Source organism: Spea bombifrons, chromosome 4 (genome assembly GCF_027358695.1).
Source record: "Spea bombifrons isolate aSpeBom1 chromosome 4, aSpeBom1.2.pri, whole genome shotgun sequence".
NCBI classification, from domain to species: domain Eukaryota; kingdom Metazoa; phylum Chordata; class Amphibia; order Anura; family Pelobatidae; genus Spea; species Spea bombifrons.
The window spans coordinates 40,767,228-40,785,052 of NC_071090.1; the positions used below are offsets into that span (position 1 = coordinate 40,767,228).

General features: G+C 36.4%; 1 protein-coding gene across 1 annotated transcript in view; it reads left to right on the plus strand.

Moving 5' to 3' along the window:
• The window catches only part of LOC128492590 (dynein axonemal heavy chain 3-like), a 428,956-nt gene that overhangs the window by 26,419 nt on the left and 384,712 nt on the right, over positions 1-17,825 (plus strand). Inside the window, exons 3-4 of the mRNA XM_053465187.1 lie at positions 8,034-8,113; positions 9,854-9,971. Of these exons, the coding sequence (XP_053321162.1) occupies positions 8,034-8,113; positions 9,854-9,971 (198 nt within the window). The remainder of the gene's footprint in view (positions 1-8,033; positions 8,114-9,853; positions 9,972-17,825) is intronic.

A 17,825-nucleotide genomic window follows, 5' to 3' on the forward strand; every position in this document is an offset into this window, starting at 1 on the left:
CAAGCAAATATCTGGTAATAAAAACTAAATTACAAATGTTTCCTAACATGAAAAACACATTTGTGTTTGGTCTTCTTTAACGCACTTAAGCCAATTAATCATACACTTTCACATCTCCTTTGAATTACTGCACAGGTGGCATCTCAGAGGTGTCCTCTATATGCTGATGGCACGGGTATTTAAATAAGTGTAGCATTCAGAAAAGAATGCTTTCTTTGCTCTAAGTATATAAAACATGGAAAGTCCATCTGATGAAGTCCTCTTCAGTTTTGTCCCGTCAAATTGGTGTAGTAATCTTAGCCTTGAGACTGAAATGTAGGTTTACCATAAAAAGGACATGCTAAACTATAAAGGATAGGTATACCAGCTACTACACCTTAATTTTAAAAAAAAGACAGACTGAATGTCTGTACAGCTGATATTCTCCCATTTTTCCAACAGTCCTACTTATTTCGTTGATTAAACTGTCTTTTATACAGTTATTATAAGCTTGCATCCCGTGGTGGTAGCTGCTGTGTGGAAATATGTATCCATGTTTAGCATCTACAGCCAAATGTCTTAAGAGGTTTCTTGGACATAAAGATCACATGAATAGTTTTTCTGTGGTTAACACAGCGGCCTGTGTCTGACCTAACCGAAGGCTGTTTCAACCCTGTATAACCTTTGTGTCAGTTATGAACATGTAAGGTTTTCCATTTACTTTTTACTTACTAAATATTGTGCCAAGTAAAGAGAGATAAGAACAAAAAGGTTGTCTTTTATGAAATAAAATAATCCCTTGCATTTTGTTTCTCAGTTTTGCCATATCTATATATATTTTTACCCCTCATACATCTGCCTGACAAAATGGTAGTTCATTATTTCAATATGTTTCAATCACTCTATCTGTCTGTGTTTCCCATGCTTATGTGTTGGTGTATATTGAAAACCATATCTACAGTAAATAAAAATAGTCTGCTCATTGGGAAAAATTATATTCCAGGTTTCCAAGACTAGAGGATCTATTTAATGTGTGAATTATTTTTACTACTAGCCACAGGACCCTGTATAGATTTACAGTAGCCGACCATATTATAGGTAAGATTGGGGCCTACATTGGCTGTTTGCTGCTAGACTCCCATAATCTTAAAATAGTCTTTTCATTGGGACACAGCTGCAAACCAGAAATTAATAAACTCTGGTCACTACCTGAATGAAATCACAGTGTTCATTGAATATTGTATTCAAAGGACAAGTTCTCAGGCAGGCTTGCATGTATACCTCAGGTTCCTTCTAGACACAATGCCCACTGTCATCCCTAAAGGTTAAGGTCATACAGTCATTTGGGATGTAAGACCTGGTTGCATTGCAGCCCCGGTTGATTGTTCAAAGGTCCACTTCAAACAACTCTGCTGTAGTGCTTATTTTATTTTACAACCCTGTGTATAGCTAGGTGACTGTGCATGGCCTTTTTCCCATTTGATGGCTCATCAACAGTGCTATGCCACTGGGCAGATCTCTCACATCAAGCCCTCTGCAGTAAGGCATAGCGAGTAACCTGGTCAGTTTTGGAACCAAGAATCTAGCAGTGATACTGTCCTTATTTTTAACACAAAAAAAATCTGCAAAAAAGGCTTAGATCGGTGATACGAATGTTAAGAAAGTTACATCAAAGGTGTTTTAATTGTCTTTGTGAGAAATGCTTTCTTTATAGTATCGAATGCAGCACTTGACAAAGGGATTAGGCTTGTGAAGATCACATTCTGTACTGTGGTTCAAACGAATTTTGCACATAATTTTCTTTAATGTATAATGAGGGGCACAATGCGACTGAGCCTTCATGCTTTTTCATGGCTCTGTTATTCAATATGTTAAAGTATTATCTTTGAAGCACTTCCAGTGTTGAAACTCTATCTTTTCCTGTGTATTGTCGGTATTTTATTAGAAAAAAGAAGCATTTATTCCTCTGTTTCTTATACTCTTGGTATAGGTGTACCCATTTCTTTAATGTTAAAATGTTTATTACTTGAATTAATTAAGCTTCTTAAAGGGCTAACAATTAAAAACTGTCCGTAAACCTTTGAAGCATTAAAGAAGCTCATAAGAATATAAATGTACATAAAACTGTGACAAAAGTTCCCTTACTTTATTTAAGTCTTTATTGCTGTCGTGCCACTTGCCTTGTTTTAATGTTGTGGTAAGACCAAAACAGAAAAGATCTATTTTGTATACATAGAGTGATATGGGTAATTTGCGCCTACAAATGCAGAGCAAGGTGTACTGTACAAGTTCCTTGACCACCTTCTGCCTATATAACTGCTTAACGTACCATTAACTATGCAGCCGGTGATACCGTATTGCAATTCTGCACCATCTATTTAGAGCTTAAAAGGGTCATTTCCTACCAATAACATTGGCAGCAGATGGATGACACTACCATGGATTTACCGAAAGCACTGAAGACAAATATATATCTGCACACTCTAGATAATGTATAAAAAGAAGTTGAATAGAGCTGGCTTTCTTGCTGTACAATGCATTGCAATTTCACTGTTGGCTTGTGGTCTAAATGTATGGCTCGAAGGTTAAGGTTGTGGCCGTTCTCTAAATGCTATTGTAAGAAATGGAAGCACAGAAATCCTTCTGCAAAGTCAAACACCATTCTAAAATTGTCTCAGATAGAAATAACTTAAGTAGTGGTGTTCAAAAGTGTATGATCACTGATAAACACAAGGAGAACATCCTTTTGTTATGATCACCTGGTTATATATAAGAGAATTTGCTCTTAAGGCTAGCCTGTGGGACAATTGCATTCTGGGTTGGTCGTAATTCTCCAAACAGGACCAGTTCAGGCAGAGGCAGGGCTTAGTGGGTCATTGGGGGAGGGGTTGTGGCCAGGAGGCCATTTGGCTTTACCCTTGGGTACTAGAGCTCTGACAGATCTTACAACATTTAGTTTTTGTCTTAGGTTTTGTCAATTTTGATGAATTGACTAAGTTTAACATGTTCTACAAGGCTCCCCTTGAAGTCCATCTTAAAAATACTTTATGTAAACCTTAGCCACCTAGTAGCTAAGACCAAGCCCTGTACAAAAGACCGTGCCCATATTTTAAACCACATACAATGAAAACATTGTAAATCAACCTAGTTGTGCTTCAACACCAAATTATAAACCACTACGATTTATTGTAACAATACATTAATCTATTTTCTATTTAGTATGACACAGACATTTAAAAGCAAAAAAACAGTGTTTGCTTTTCACTACACATCCCTTTTAAATACAGGCAGTATGTATCCAAGGTGATAAAAATTAAGTCTGATGTCTACAGCAATCTTCCAGAAATACCAATTAGTATTGTATGATTTCATGATGTCTATTAAATATGGAGACACCAAAGGATTTACAACACTGAATCACGTAGCTTTCAGACGCGGAATAAACAAAACAGCTCCACTTTAATGAGGCACACCAATGGGGTAATTGTGTTGGTAAAATAACAATTTTAATGAAATTTCAATCCTTTTGATCAAGACCGCTATAATCTTGTTGTTCTCCACAGCTGACATGTTTTTAATAAGAATTTAAAGCATTATGCATAGCATATGGAAAACATAAAAGTTAAAAAATATCCCTGTTTGACAAGCAAATCATCACTTTAAGGGTCAGGTAAGCTAATTCCTACTTTTCTGTCAAGTATAATTGTTTTCTTTATGTAATTCATTCTGTTTGATCCATTACAATGCAAATCTTCACATCTGCTTTCTTTGCTAATAAATGGACAAGCCAAGTGTATTCATTTTGCTTTCAAAAAGATGTTTTTACATGTATTCAGGGGATAGGCTAATTTAGCGAGCCTCCACTATGTGTAACACAGATTGCTGCCACCCAACATTTTGTGGCAAACCATGTTGATTCCTAACTTGGTGTGCGTCAATTTGCCACCTTTGAGAAAGGTTTGCATTTGGCACCTGTATCTCTACCAAGTGCACACACCTTCCAGATAAAGCTCACCTGTGTTGGACCTAAACTCAGTCACCACTTATTAATTAGCAAAAGATCCTACCTACATCTCTCACTTTATCTGTGCTTCTTTCACAAAAGAGACTGGTTTTCAGTATTTCTGTCTCATTCATTTTTAGTCACATTCCAACTTAGTACACATTTTCAGTTTGTGCTGCTGTGATTTCATCAAACTGCTGGTATTGGTACTTCTGCATTAAAATGGCACCACAAGTAAGGGTTTTTGTACATGAGGTATGATTGTAAACGACAGCTTAAAGTAAATAACTGCTATGAGTTGCCTGACATAGATTCAGAAATGTTTTGCCTTTGTTTTGTTCTGCAGCTGGCTGTCATAAAATAGTTCTAAAGTTCCATGCGCACCAGTGCCATTCAACCTTCAGGAATGTCAGAGTTTTTGTAAACTTTTACATGCTGCTCTGTAATGACTTGTCTTTCAAATGTTATTGCTTTTTACAACACAAAGTGTGTGTGTGCGTGGCAAGGTAACCTCTGATAGCTTCAGTTAATAAAAAAGAATGGTCTATCAAAGAAGCAGATGTTCGAGTGACATATATGTCAATTATAAGGCTGTCTCGCTCTCACTTACAACTGCTTCAGAAAATTAATTTTCAATTTCTTCCTGTCTGCTGATGAAAGTCTGGAAATCAGCATTTTGTCTGAAGAAGTACCAGGCCAAGTCATAAGTTGTTGCGGAAGAACTTTTTTTTAATATAAAAGAACTGATTTCTTTAGGCATTGCATATCATGAGTCCTATTTTTACTACATGGATACCTCTTAATGCTGGCCAGTAAAAACAGGCTTACAGTTGCCCGTAGAATTGTCTATAAATTGGCCAGGTTATAATTTTGGTCTAATATTTGGGGTAAAGTTTGCTGGCAATGCTTGCAGATGATTGTATTTGAGTTCACTAAATACCATATACCGTATTTATCGGCGTATAACACGCACTGGTGTATAACACGCACCCCCATTTTTGAACAAAAAAACTGAACAAAAAAAACTCCATCAGAATCACTGCTATCTGGGAAACCACACACACACACACACACACAGTAAGACACACACACACTCAGACACACACACCCTAACCCCCCTTCTCAGGATCTCCCCTCTCTCTCCCTAACCCCACCCCGGTCACTTACCTTCAACTCCTGTGTTGGAAGCGTGAGGCGTTTGTCTCGGGTGCCGGCGCTCACTGCTGAGCGCCGGCACCCGAGACAAACGCCTCACGCTTCCAACACAAGAGGCGGAGGCTGGCGGCGGAGGCTGGCGGCAGGCGGCAGGCGGCGGCGGCTGAGGCTGAGGCAGGCGGTGGCGGCGGCCGCCAGCAGAGGAGTCCTGGATTTCTGTCAGTCAGGGGGGCCCGAGAGTTGCCGAGCGGTCATCTTCAGCAACCGCTCGGCACCCCTTGGGCCCCCCCTGACTGGCAGAACTCCAGGGCCCGGTCGCAGTTGCGACCCCGGTAGTTCCGCCACTGGCTCTAATATTTATCGGCGTATAACACGCAGGTAGGATTTCAGCTTCAAATTTTAGTTAAAAAAGTGCGTGTTATACGCCGATAAATACGGTATACAGTATATACAGTATATACTGTATATACACTAACAATAAAAACTTGCATCGGTTGTCTATTAAGATGACTGTGGAACTAAATCAGATGCAGATTAGCTACGAAAAAAGTCCGTCTGATCTTTTTTTGCCAAGTGATAATTGGATTACAATTTATCTTTTAGGAAATTTCAACATGTTCCCAATAAACTGTCAAATTTAGAAGGTCCACAAATAACCAAACTGATCATTGGACAAAATAGTTTGAGAATTCAGAATACATAAACAAATTGGTTAGGTTGAACTGGCTGCTGAATTCAGCTTGCTAAATCTGACTTCGATGTATTCAGTGTGGAAAATAAAAGTCAGTTATGAGTTTTGGTGAGATGAAGCTTTTTCTGTAATTTGTTAAATGTTCATTTACTAATCACTATGAAGGCCAAACCTCTGAACGTTTCTGCTGTATGAAGGGACACGTTGGCATGGTTAAATTGATGACATTTCTTCAACTCTTTAACTATTTATTATGTAGAGCCAACTGGATTTTTCTTGCTATGGTAATTTCATTACAGCTCATCTACAGCTCATGGTTTAGTATATGTAAGAAGTAGATTATATATTTACAAACCAATTTAAGCATGAGTTTTAAATATGACTTTTTATGCCAATATGTTATAATGATAAAGGTTTTGATGGCCACTTAGTGGGTACCATGTGGCCATGTGACCAGTTAGAATATGCTGTTGGCTAGCATTAATATATAAAGGGGATAACATTTCATAATAAATAGCCTTTTATATAAGGTAATCATAAATAAATTCAGTAGAACTTACCAAAGGATGGTAAACGTTGAGTGGATTTGTTTTTATCACTGGCTTTTTCCTTTAGAAATAGAAAAGGAAAAAGTGCCAGAAGATCATGCACTTTCAATTTTATTTTGAAACCGAAGAGGACAATGTGGTTCAATTGTGAGCAATCCCATATTTCATTCAGCGTTTAAAGTTTCAATTACGTTTATTAATGTTTCATATTAGCATGAATGTTTCTTTTTGATTAAATGGGAACAATTGCTTCTTTAAGGTAAAGGTCTGTGAATGTGTGATTAATCAGATTGAAATGACAGTGCAGACGGCTCATGCCATGCTTCGTTATCAGAATGATTGATTTTGGTCTCTGCTGCTGGGTGAAAAAAATATCTGCTAATAATGGCAGAACCAAAGCACCAGATGACATCGATAGCACAAATCATTTTTTTTACATTCCACATTATTTGCCTCATTTGCAAAAAGGAAGACTCACAAAAGGATCTGTTAGATAGTTGGAATAGAGAATGAATATATATAACACTCGTATGAGTTAAAAGGAATCTTCACCACCTCAACATGAGACAAATATGATATATATATATATATATATATATATATATATATATATATATATATATATATACTATGTATTGTGTAAAATGTCCCCCCAATTTATTAATCTATTGGTTTAAAGAAAGAAAAAAACATTAATCTCCTTTCAAATGTATTCATCTGAGAGGGTTTTTTTAAACACATTTGCCATAAGAAGAGCCTTCTATCACATTATTTGTGTTTAGCTTCATGGGGTGAGATGAAGTTATCTCTTGAAACTGAATACCACCTTCCCATATACTGTGACATAAAAATATAGAAACAGAACTTTACAGAATCATTTGGCACATCGTATCTGTCCATTTTATACAACTGTAGAAATGGACCAAAAACTGGATTTAAAAACATTGGTCCAGTGAAAAAGTCTGGCCTATGGTTTTATGTAGTAGCATTTTATAGGAAAAACAAATGCAATGGGATCAGGAATCCCAAACCATTAGGACACAGTTAACATAGTTGAGTAAAACTGACTCAATGTATTACATGATCCATCAGGGCTCTCACAGAGATATTTCTACACGGATTTGTGTTAATAGTTAATTTTTTAACCTTGATCCAGATATAAATATTAGGGAGTCTTGTGAGATCTTTGTAATTGTATCACAGAAGCCTCCACTTGCCCGGCCTTGTAGACACACTTTGTAACGTTGAATGTTTGTTTTAAGGTTTTTTTAATTATATGTAATTGGATATACATATTGTATATCTATCCCTATATATCTATGTATTTTAGGTATCTTTCAAAAGATAAAATATTTAAGCTGCTCTTCCACATACTCTGTTGATGCTAGCAAAGCAATACCCAAAATGCTACCAGAAATAATCATTTCATTTAGTAAAATACAACATATAAGCTTGCAATCAAACTCTTGATTAGCCAGTAAATGGTATAATTTGAACTCTACTTTTTCGTGTTTTTCCATGGCGGTACCACCCTTACTTATACTAGAGACTGCCATTAGACGAATAGCCTCTTTAAATTAAAATTTACAAAATGTTCTTTTGTCAAATTTACTTGAATTAAGTGTAACTTGCAAATGCTTTTGTATTTCCTGTGTAGTGATGCCATTGCTAACAACTACAGTCCAGCTGCAAGAGACTTTTCAACACACTCAGTCTACAAACTTAACAGAATTACCGGTAAGGATTGTCAATATACTGTTATACTATCTGCCTGGCTAGCCATAATACTGCTGCTTTGTAACCCTGAGAAGGGAAATAACACTTTTTGCTTTTAAGGAACAACTTTAGTCAAATAAAAGTATCATTTATGACAGAATTTAGCACTTGAATAAGTATGACAAGGGTTGAGGGGGGGCAGGGCCGGGAAGGCTCAATATTACCCCTAACACTACCGTCGCAATGTGGCCTCATCGGAGTTGCAATGAAGATCTGTGTTCAGCATTAATTCTGGCATTATTCTGGGAGAGACCTTGATGCTTTCCATGCCGTTCGCAAGAGAGCCACTAAAAGTATGAAGGTTTGCCTCTGTGTGCGCATCTGTATGTGTGCATACGAATAAATAGGAATACATGAGAACTCTCCCGGTTATACCTGGAGACTCCAGTGAAACCCCGCTTCTGTGACCCAGAGATTTACTCCGGACCACCAGAGAAACTACGTTTCACCTGGAGTCTCCACGTGTAACCTGGAGAGTTTCCATGTATTCATTTATATGTTATGTACATATACTTCTGGGCATGCCTACTCCCCCCTCTATGGATGCAGCTATCCCCCCCACATACAGTATTCTACAAAGGTTTTAAGAAAGTGTGAAAAAATGCTATGAAACAAGAATGATTTAAAAAATAAATATGTTAATAGTGTGTTTTTATCATTTACCAAAATACAAAGTGAGTGAACAGAAGAAAAAGCTAAATCAAATCAATATTTGGTGTGACCAACCTTTGCCTTCAAAACAGCATCAATTCTTCTAGGTACACTTGCACGTAGTTTTTTAAGGAACTCGTCAGGTAGTTTGTTCCAAACATATTGAAGAATTAACTGCAGTTCTGTGGATTCAGTTGCTTCTTTCTCTTCATGTAATCCCAGACTGTTGAGATCAGGGCTCTGTGGGGGCCATAGCATTGCTCCCAATACTTCTTAATTGCTTTGGCTGTATGTTTGGGGCTGTTGTCTTACTGCAGAATACATTTCATATGCCTATATTCATATGCATATAATTGTATTGCATGATGGATATGCATCTGCCTGTACTTCTCAGCATTGGAGAGATCATTACTTCTGACCAAATCCCCAACTCAATTTGCAGAAATGCAGTCCCAAAACCTCCACAATGCTTTACTGTTGCCTGCAAGGTCTCATTCTTGTACCACTCTCCAGCCCTTCGGCAAACAACAGTATTGTACATTGCCATTCTGCTCTCCCAAATAGTCCTAACCCCCACAAAATGACTTCCCGAATGACAGAGGGCTTCAAATAGCTAGGTCAAAAGAAGAAAGGAGAGAGTAGGTAGGAGAACCTTAGCCATTTCTGTGTGTTATGCTTGTGTAGTTGTAATGCTTACTTAGGTTGTCCCTCAATGGCTTTCATATTATATGAGACAGCATATCATGACAGATATAGGTAATGGGGTTTGCAATAACCTTTCCTATGTAGAGTTTATTTCACCAACACATTGATATGAACAAATGCAGACTCAGAATAACACATTTCAAAAATAAGAATAATGGTTTATATCAATGGCTAAACTAAAAAGAGATGTGGTTTTTGTTTTCTGCCACAGAATACTGATTTGTTAATAAAAATAGAGCCAGACTAAATTTACAAAAGTAAGAACAGGGTGATTTATCTGGTTCCTGTCTGAATCAAATGTTTTGATTTTCTATATATCTTCATATTTCTCTTTACCATTTTTAGAACATTCAGAGGCAAACCGGCTAGAGAACACAGCTGGATTATCATGTCAAAAAGCTCTTTATCGAAATCTCAGAATTGTCAAGAAAAAAGATGCATGGAATATATTGTGCAAGCCAATGTAAGTACTATCAAGTTGTCATGTTTTTCTGGTTCGGAAAAAAAAAAAATCTTGTAAACTCAATGAATGAGTTTTTCTAAGATGATGCTATCAAATGTCATGTATTTCAATGTGCAGTTCTTGAAAATGAAATTATTTTGTGCATGCCCAAAGCACTGCACTGCAAAATGAGATGCAGCTCTGATTGGACATCTCTTTGAGGAGAAAGAAACAATCAACAGTTGAAGCTGGCTCCTGAGATGAAGCAGTTTTGGGCATTCTGGGATAGAATCAGTGAAAATGTAACTATTGATTGTAAAGTTATTTGGGGGATAACTTTGCCTGTGTTGAGACGTAATATTATACAATGGATTTTCTTCTTCTTCTGGAGTTTTTTCTTTTTTATATTTTAATTTATTATTGCATCAGACTTAATCATCTATGCATAGCACACATTTAGGTAATTACACAAAAAAAGCTACACAAGCTGTAAAACATATACCTGACAATATGGTTGGCATATATATGTATACTAACAGATAATATACAGTAAATACAGTAATAGACCATAGAAATGTAACCTTTTACTTTTCTGTTAGGGTTAATGTTAATATTGTATCTTTGTTAAGTGTTCAATTACACAGACCCTCAGATTCCCTGTGTTTTATAAGTTTTCATAAATACTGTATACGTCAGGAATAGCTTCTTTAAATTACAATTTACAAAAACCGTCACCTGTCATAGTTAAGGCAGCTGCCTAGATCATGTTAAGATTATAAACAAGTAATAATTGTTTTGATTATGGATCAGCTTTTTTAAGGGAATACTCCAACCAGCACTGGGTATAAGATGCCTAAGTTATTGGTGTTGAGGTCAAGGCTTTGTGCAAGTCAGTCAAGTTGTTCCACATAGACAATTTCAATATGGACCTCACTTTGTGCATGGTATGCTGAAACTGGAAAGGACCTTCCTCAAATTCTTGTCACAAAGTTAGGAGCACAGAATCATCTAAAATGTCATTGTATAAAGAGGTATATTCACTTGAATTAAGTGACCTAATTTGAACTAGGAAAAAAAAGCCCTTGATCATTATTCCTCTTCCGCCAAACTTTACAGTTGGTACTTTGCAGGCGGGTATTGTTTTCCTGGCATCTGCCTAACCCAGAGTCATTGGTTGGATTGTAAATCATGATTTTTTCGGCCCCAGAGTTTATTGGCAGTGCACAATAACAAATTGGCCAAAAATTAACCCAAAATATTTGCCTTAATAGTTTTTTTGGCCCATTTGTCTAGTAGAGAGTTTTCCAACCAAGGACATGTGATTTTTACACTTTATACACTTGGTCGTCTGACTCTCTAAGTTTGTGGCTGAGATGTTGTTCCTCTTGACATTTCCACTTCACCGTAACAACATTGACCAAATCAGGCCCAAAAGGCAGAAATTGGAAGAACTGATTTGTTACAAATGTTGTCTACATGCCAATGACAGGCACTCAGTTAGATGGGACTGACTATTCTACTGCCAATGTTTGTCTGTGGAGACTCTGTGCTTAATTTTATACACTTGCCAGCATTAGGTGTGTGGTGAAATATAATATATATCCATAAAGAATGATATACTTGAGAGAGAGAGAATATTAACCTCTATTTTTACTTCATTAAAATACATTTATCGTAGCGTACACTTTAGTTAACGACAAAAAATTGGGACAGTGAGTCTTTCATGGGCATCAATCAGGTTAATTGGAAAAAAAATTGTTGATTTGCCAAAACCCTTAGACCGGCATGTGTATGTGTTGTGAATCTTGATGAATAAGTTTTACTGCTTGTAAAATATCACCTGTATTCAGTGTGGTCCTGGAAGCTGATTTATTGCATTTGTGTTAGCGCGAATAATTTAGCATTTTAGAGGCTTTCATCAGATTACAGGATATGAGGAAATGCAAGGGTGGTGGCAATAATTTATTTGTCCAATTTGGGTTAATTTAACAATGATTGTTTTCAAACAGAACACGAGAAACAGATTGCACTCCAAAAATATCCTGATTAAAGGTATAAAATGCATAATTCTGGCCTTTATCATTACATTTTCCTTGTAACCACCAGATTGTAATCGGTTTTTATTAATTATATTACTTACAGCACAGTCTGTTACTGTTTTAGAACAATCCCTCTATAATTTGTCTGTATCAGTGTTAAATGTGCTTAGATACTGCTTTTTTTAGCCTTTTTAAGTGCTTGGTATGTATTAATGTTTTTCCTCAACCGTTAACCTGTTTTACTCCAGAGTGTCTTACTGTCTGTCTGCTACATATCATCTCATAATAACGCTCATTTTGTTCAGTGCGCCTGATAATAGGATGAAACACATCAATAATAGATGCGGCTAATGACTAGTGCAATATTTGCAGACACAAATAATTGCAAGCCGAGGAGTACTAAAGCCGATAGCTGTATATAGATGTTAGAATTCAAAGTCGTCTGAGGAGAAATCATAAATTAAACTCATAAATCTTCCCAATCTTTAGCACAGCCAAGCATTAGTTCAGCGCGTGCTATGCGAAAACGATAGGATGGAAACGTTTATTGATGGTTTTTATTACAGTGACTTCCGAAGTTCTTCCTCGTTGGAATGAACAGACGTTCTGAGAGCTGATGTGGATGCTGCCACTTTGCTATGTACATGTCTCCTTGGTATTTATGTGTGCAACCTACACTTGCTTCCCTGTTTTGATGAAAACTCAAAAGCAGTGACAGCTGGGTAAAAGCAGAGACAAGAATGAAAAACAATATTACGCTGTCAGTCCATCAGTTCTCCTTTCAGTGTGTCTTCTGGATATAAGATTTGCAATATGCCGCTCTTCAAATAAATACATTTAATACTGGACAATATTTCAGTGTCACTGCAGAGGATGGCCAAGTATATGCTCTGTTGAAAATGCAATTTGTTATTGGCATACAGGAAATCTACATCTCCAGTGCAGAAGTTTTATTTAAACAACGAGAAGGCAGTCATGCAGAACAGACAGCAGGGAACATTCAGTTCCTTTGATGACATGCATACGTGCATTATCCTGGCTAACACATAAAGGAGTGGAAGATCTCTTTCTTTATTGTTATATTAAATGTGCCCAAAGGGAAAAATGCAAATGAAAGTAGTAGGGTATAGTTAATATGTTGACCATTTCATAGCTAATAAACCATAGTGGATCAAGGTTAGCTAAATTAAAAGTACTGTATTATCTAGGAGACATGACCTGGCGTTTAGTGTGGACAGGAGGAAGACTGATATACAGGGAATAGGGAATTGTGTCCATGCTACCATCCATAGTCAAATATGCCATTTAAATTTGAGCCTCCATTCTTCATGGTACCAGATATCAGAAAGAAGACTATATGACTCTAAAGCCTTTGTTGTAGACACAATCGGTTTAATATCTCTCTCGCATGGGTATTTTATATGCTCATACATTACCAATATGCGACTTATGGCCTTGTCCTGTTAAAGTTCTCTAAGGAGAACCAGTCTGCATTTGTGAAGCTGGCCTTCCTCCAGTATCCTGTTTCATGTCTCTGCTTTAGTAGTGGGGCAGTCTTTACCGTTTGCAAGCAGAAGGGTAGCCTTGCATGTCCGAGTGTGTGAAAGAATGTTTTTGCTTACCACATTGCATTGTTCCCATCCAAAAAGTGCCTGCCCTCCCCTGATCATCAGTGGTTAGTACCCAAGCTTCTTGGTTTGCTCAATTAGGAAGAGGCTGGGCTTTGGCTATACAGCAGAGTCTAGTATTTTGCACAAAGATAAGCTGGTGTTTTTTTTTACTGGAGCAGGATTTAAGATATATTATTTTTGAATTGAATCCTTTCCTTGGTTCGAATATATGGATTCAAGGGCATTGGTTGGCAATGAGGGAAAGACTATTTATATTGTAATAACAACTTGGAACACATTAAATCCCCAAGTGTTCCATGAGGTGAACTTAATGAATGCTGTTTTCATGAACTCAGGTCGATCTCTACATGAATGAATGAACAACGCCCTTGTATTCCCTTAGACACATTTTCTAAGTTGTAGTAGCAACCGGGAATTTGTTATTTTAAGCACAATGTGTATTCCTTGGTTTTATTCAGCATAGTGAGTTGTGAAATTTCACACATTAGATGAGAAATTTAGTTTTCAGTCTGTTTAAACATTGACCTAGAATAGACACCCCTCTTAGCTGGGGGTGGACTACAATTTTCATAATGCTGAGTGACAGCAACATAAATTATGTAGTATAATAATGCATAATAGTATGTTTAAATAATATTTAAATCACTTTGACTTGTTTGATTTACATATATATATATATATATATGTTTATTGTGTCTGGGTTTCATGTGTAATCCCATCACATCGTCGAGGCTTTATCTATTTTCTTTGCTCCTGTATTTTCCTTCATAGAGGATAGTCATTTTCTAAGCTATACAAAGACATAAAAATGTCGGTGTTACATATCTGCCATGTGCCAGTGGGATATCAGACTACAATGTTTTGCCAATCTCCGTATAAAATTTGTTTATTACAATGATATGTAAAAGCTGAAAGGCATTCACGGTGCAATCGCACATAAAGCCTTTTATATATTAAACATTTTTATTTTCTACTTTTATTAAACTTACTTTTATTAGTGAAATAGTCTAACATTGACATGCTTTGTGAAATAACTTTTTTTTTTCCCGTTTGTAGTTTGATTATTTGTTTGATTCAATTAAAGGGTTAACCCTAACCCTTTTTAATAATTTGAGTAAATTTCATTTATTTAGCCTTTCGTCATATCTTGTTTAACTTTTTCCTGCTGATTGCAATGGATATTTTGGGAATCATAAAATGAAACACAAATACATTAACAGAAGAAAAATAGGGATATGTTTCCAGATACCTTAATCTGTGACTCACCTTTCATGTTTCTCTCTTTGTTTGTAATTCACATATTTCTTGATCTTCTGCTTCTGCCCATGGTTAAACTCTCGAACTGCAGTGCTCAAGTAGTCTAATGAATTGAACTGTGCTTAAGGTAGAATATCTAATAAAAAGTGGCCTGTTTGTTGACCTCAGGACTAGAGTTGTACACCCCTGGCTTAAATGAGTTTTGGGAGATGGTCTGGAGCTCCATCCTAATTTCCATTAACCTTTCTTTTCTCAGCATCTTAGTCCCCAGGCTTCTGCTGGCGTTCTTTAAGAGTGTCAAAATAGTCTGTTTTAGGAATCCAAGAAAACCAATAGCAATGGGGTAAAACCATGGTTTTGCTAGTGTATCAAACCAAGCTGTTAAATAGATTTGTCTAAGGGCTACATGGCCAGTTGGTAATCTAAATCTGACATTCACAGAAAACCTGTAGGCCATTGCAAATGCTGAATTTGAGGTGTGATAATGTTGTCATTTTTATTAATCCGAATACATAGCCACTAGTAGAATGCAATTTGATGTAATTCTATATGACAACTTATTTTCCAAGCATTTAATTGCTTGGAGAATGAAATTGTGGATAATGCAATAGTTTACCTTGATAAAAAGTCCAATCCATCTATTTTGGAACAAACACATGAGCACCATGGTAATTTATGTTAACATAACATTTGGCACTTCAGAAGCAAATCACCCGTGTGTGTCTCCCAAGGCAGACTTGTAAACTCACACATGTTTTTCTTTTCTTTGTGCATTTGGCATAATGTAATGCAAACATCAGGAATACTTAGCTTACTACATTGAATCAAATTTGTTTACCTAAACAACTGTATCCAATACATTATTAGAGGTACTGAGAGTCATGGGTACAGGATTTTTACTTATTTACTTTTTAAAGTACATTTCAAAGAAGAAGTACAGTTTTACTCAATTACCGCAAGGAGATATAAAATATATAGAACTTTTATTATTGAAGATTCTTGCTCCAGCGCAGATCTTTTAGATGTGAGCAGTTTTTTTTGAGGGCCTTGCCACAAAGGGATGCCCTCTGGTATAAACCTGCTTAAGTGTTCAACTCTAGACAATACATAGATTATACTTTGAAGTTTGAGCCAGCCTAGAATTTCAAAGTTCTGTAAAGCGGAGCTGTATATTCCACCATCAGTAAGAGACCGGAGGGGAATTTAACAGAGTAAATATTTTGGGGTTTATCCCCCCCTCGAAGTGTTAAATTATATCTTTTCAAGATATTCTGACAGTTTCCTTTGAAAGTCTAGAATAATATTTGAAAATACATGTACCTATGATTTATGTCAGTTTCAGAGGGTTGACACCATTCTAAGAGCGGATCTTCATCATTACTATTTTGAATTAAATTAAAGGGACTCCCTAGCCATCACATGGACTGTATTGTGTACTGTTTAAATTAAATTAGAATCCCCCATGTATTTAGTCTCTCTCCCCAACCCCCAGCTCGTTGGCTTCCAGGAAATGCGTTCAGCAGAAAACATCTCATGCTTACCAGTGCACACATGTTATATACTCATCACATCAAGAGTTCCATGTTGTATGGGCAGAAAGCTTTCAAGGAAAGTACTTTGCTGCTAGTGATTGACGTCTTCAAAAATCCAAAACTGTCCCAAAAAATTGGACAGTGAAGGGACTGTGCACTTTAAATACTTACAAAGTATATGCATTCTTCAATGATGGAACTGTATGGGACACTGGATGTGCTTTGTGGCTGTAAAGTGCTACAGTGGTCATTAACAATCATTATTAAAAAAAAGACTCTTTATTATATGAGGAAATTAGACCATATTCCAAACCTCCTCCAAGCCTTCCCTGTCTCTGACTTCTGTGGAAGAGATCACATCAAACATAAGGATTAAAATAAGTTTACATGAAATCATTTAGTGCCATTGCAAGAGAAACTAATTCTTGATTGGGTTGTTCCAGCTTCCACAGTTTTGACTTTTTGACATTATGTACACCAAATTAAAGTAAACCTATAGTTTTGCCTGTATTACCCTACAGGTGGTAAAATGCAAATTGTATCACTCTATATGTGAGAGCTGAACTTGGTTTAACAAACAATAATTTAGTATTCCCACCTTTGTCACTGTATGTTTATATTTTAATTTTAATGGCGCTGCCCTGTTTAAAAAGGATTTGGTACAGCAAGCCTTTAACAGTTATTTAAATCAGAGAGAAGAATAAATGCAGCCTGTTTCTACGATAGTTTTCAGTCGTGAAAGGGAATGTGATTATTCCTGGTATATAATAAAAGAAAAGACACATTATCATATCTGTCTTGAAACAGTAAACTGAGTTCTGGATGATGTTTGTGTTTCAGACCATTATTATGGCTGGATTATGTGTGTGTTCCCGTCCATTTATTGTCAGTCTATAGAACTGCAGCTACATTGTAACCTTCCCGTCTTTGAACGAGATTGCTTTAATCTCTGTAAAGAAATAGAAAAAGAGAATGCATACTCCGTACAATCACAGATACAAATGCAACAAGGCATATTTTGTAAAATTTGTAGAGAAAAAAACACATTAAACTAGTTCAATTGTTCAGAGAGGTAACTGGAAAATGAATGCCCTCATCAGGCCATTAACATAAATTGTTAAGGTTCAAATGAATATGGTCAGGCTTTTGCTCTACAGCATTATCTGATTATTATGACATTATAAATATATGTTACCACTTAAATAATTCATCTTGTCCCATATTTTTTATATTTATAGTGTTTTTTGTATACAATATATCGATCAGAGGGATGTTTCTTTCTACTGATAACAATTGGCAAGAACATGTTTAATGCAACAATAGTAATAATAAACAAAAGAGTCACAGTGTTCTACACTAAAGGTTTTCACCGTATATAGATAAGTGGATTTGTCGATCAGACAGATTTACCTGTGC